Source organism: Volvox carteri, assembly GCF_000143455.1.
Source record: "Volvox carteri f. nagariensis unplaced genomic scaffold VOLCAscaffold_103, whole genome shotgun sequence".
Lineage (NCBI taxonomy): Eukaryota > Viridiplantae > Chlorophyta > Chlorophyceae > Chlamydomonadales > Volvocaceae > Volvox > Volvox carteri.
In genome coordinates this window covers 253,595-256,480 of record NW_003307646.1, presented here as the reverse complement: position 1 = coordinate 256,480, position 2,886 = coordinate 253,595, and the positions used below count along the sequence as shown (strand labels likewise).

The window sequence follows — 2,886 nt, the reverse complement described above, 5'->3', positions numbered from 1 at the left end:
GCTACCGTGTGAACGGCGGCCCGGCCGGCGAGGGCCTGGACCCGCTGTACCCCGGCGAGTCGTTCGACCCCCTGGGCCTGGCTGACGACCCGGACACCTTCGCCGAGCTCAAGGTCAAGGAGATCAAGAACGGCCGCCTGGCCATGTTCTCCATGTTCGGCTTCTTCGTGCAGGCCATTGTGACCGGCAAGGGGCCCATTGAGAACCTGAACGACCATCTGGCCAACCCGGCCGTCAACAACGCCTTCGCCTTCGCCACCAAGTTCACGCCCAGCGCGTAATGTATCGCTGCTACGTTTGCTAGTCGAAGCGGTTGTCCGCATCTGCCGGCCGCTGCTGCCTTCAGCTACGTTACGTTGTTTAGCTATGTGAACGTAGACACAGCATAACCAATAAACTGCCAATACCGGTATACGAGACGTCACATGCATAGCAATTGCAGGCAGTAGTTGCCTATCCGTCGCTGTTGGGTAAATACGCTTGGATGCGCAGCTTGCCAAAACTGTTGAGTGATGCGTGGGTGCTTGTCAGTTATGTCCATCGAACCTCGTTGTCGCACTGTGGCCACCTCTGTTTTTGATGTCGTGTTCCTGCGATGAGTTCCCGCGTGGTGAGTGGTGAGCAGCGGCGGAAGCGGTCCTGTTACGGGCCTGAAGTTTTGATGTGGGTGTTTCCCAGTAGGGGTTTCCCACAGCACGGGTGTTGAGGTGGAGCTCTTACTTTTGGGTGGGGTATTGGGCGGCGAGACGTGAGATATCAAGAGCTTCATACAAAGCGCATGCACATGCTGGATGCGTTGCGCCAAGCAAGCTCCTGTAACATTTGGGGTGTTCATGACATAAGGAAGGTCTCGGTTCCAGTGCTTGTACCGCTTCTTGGGTCTGGAGCACATACAGCCATTTTGGTGGGTACGTACTGCAAAGGCGGCCACGCAAACAGGCACACATGGAGAACACGCGCGAGACACGAGCTAAAGGAACATCAAGCGTACAGCGGCCTCGGCCTCCGCGAACCAGGCTCGCTACCTTCCTCACAGCCAGGAACTACGTTGCCACTGGAAGGTACCCCGATGCACCAAGAAGGCTTATTGTGGCGCTCGCCTCGGGCTTATGTGTCCCGTTTCGGATAGCACAGCATCAGCACCACGAAAAACCTGCCGATATGCATAACACAAAATCACAAACACACACATCCTCACAAACACAAACACATACAAACACACACAAGCTCACACAAACTCACAAACACAAGCCACACACTCACTCTTTTTCTTTTTCTTGTCGTGCAGAACACACACGCACACGCACACACAATCACTCACACACACACACACACACACACAGGCACACACACACAGGCACACACACAGGCACACACACACGCCACACTTAAGTCGAAGGAAAAAGGCACGAAGTCGGACTGGAGCCTTGTAATGAGTGATGCCGTTACCTGGATTACAGTCCGGTGTAGAACCATGGGACGTGCAATGATATGGAGTCTTAAAAGCTCGGCAACCAGATGGACGCCGCTGCATGCTGGCTACTGCTTTCAGTATCACCCTGGCTGGCAGGCCCCTTTCGATCAGTTTCGCATCCGCAAGGCCAGAGCATGCAGCATCGCCAATGGTTTGACCACCTGCTCCCGTAACTTAAGAACCGAATACCGTATGCCAGTGCCATGGTTCCAGTACTCCCCCAGAGAGGCAGGACGACACACACAAATAGGCTACCCGCTGTCCCTTGTCTATCTGATACTGCCCCGCGATTTTATGCATAAAACTGCTGGTCACAAGAAGTTCGTCTTTGTTCCTTTCACCACGGTTTAATTGATAGCATGAAGCTAAGCATGCGTGGAGTGCTGAACATGTAGCGTGCGTTGTGAAACCCCTGGCAAAAGAGGTAACAAACAGAGGGCGTGCTGGCGTTCCGTTCAGTACTTCAGAGGTCAAAGGCAAGCCATGGGCAAAGTAGGAGCTTTTCCCAGGTGCCAGCCTTAGGCTCCGACGTTTGGAAGCCCGTGGCCGATTGTAAGTTGCGAAGAGCTCATGCGTTTGGTTGAGGCCGCCCGTCCTCCCTTGATCGGATGTGTTGCTACGACAGGTTGCTACGGACGTGCTTGTTGCCTTCCTTCGGTCCTAAACGGCCTCCGGTTCGGCGCTGTCGCCCTTTTGCGGTCCAGCAGAGCTTGGACCTTGTGTTCACCGGCCCTGTCCGGGATGGAATGCCCTTTGCCGTCCTAAGCAGCGTGACCCATTATATCAGCTTGCTACCTAGCAAGGACAACAGCTACTGTCCTCCCGTCCTACGGTACTGGTAATGAGTAAAGGCCGAACAGCTAGGGTCAAACATGGAGAGACCACTTTTGGCGCCTAAAGAATGCTTTGCAGTGCGTATCAAAATCCATGTTCAGCGTGCACGTCACAGCATTTATACAGTCGCCACTGAGTTATCCTTGCATCAGAAACTTGTATGAAACTTGCAAGCAGGTGTAGCAAATCGTTCATGCCAATCTGTGCAGGTGCAGATAGCTGTTAAGCGCATGTGTTGCAGGTGTGCCATGTCTGTATCCTGCGATCTCTGTTAGGTAAGCGCCCTGTCCCACGGACAGGACAGGGATACGGCGTGCGTACGGCATCAAGATTTGCTTGCAAAACAAAAGCGCTGGTTGCCTGTGTTTCCGGTATCAGTTCTCTCCTTTGTGCAGCAGAGTCTGATCACCTTACGAACATCTAAAATGGCTTTCGCTCTCGCCACCTCGCGCAAGGCTCTGCAGGTCGCATGCAAGGCGACCGGCAAGAAGGCCGCTGCTAAGGTCCGTTTTATTTCGACACCATTTATTTTATCAGCGTACTTTACATAGACGCACATACGTATTTGCAGTGTCCTT

The 2,886-nt window shown here is 53.5% G+C and overlaps 1 protein-coding gene across 1 annotated transcript; it reads left to right on the top strand.

Annotated features, from left to right (window-relative positions):
- Positions 1-14: 14 nt before the first annotated feature.
- Positions 15-281, top strand: VOLCADRAFT_69853 (uncharacterized protein; the record flags this gene model as incomplete). Its single annotated transcript, XM_002958709.1, has 1 exon — positions 15-281. A coding segment is annotated over one exon (267 nt), but the record flags the coding sequence as incomplete, so codon positions are not given.
- Positions 282-2,886: the final 2,605 nt, after the last annotated feature.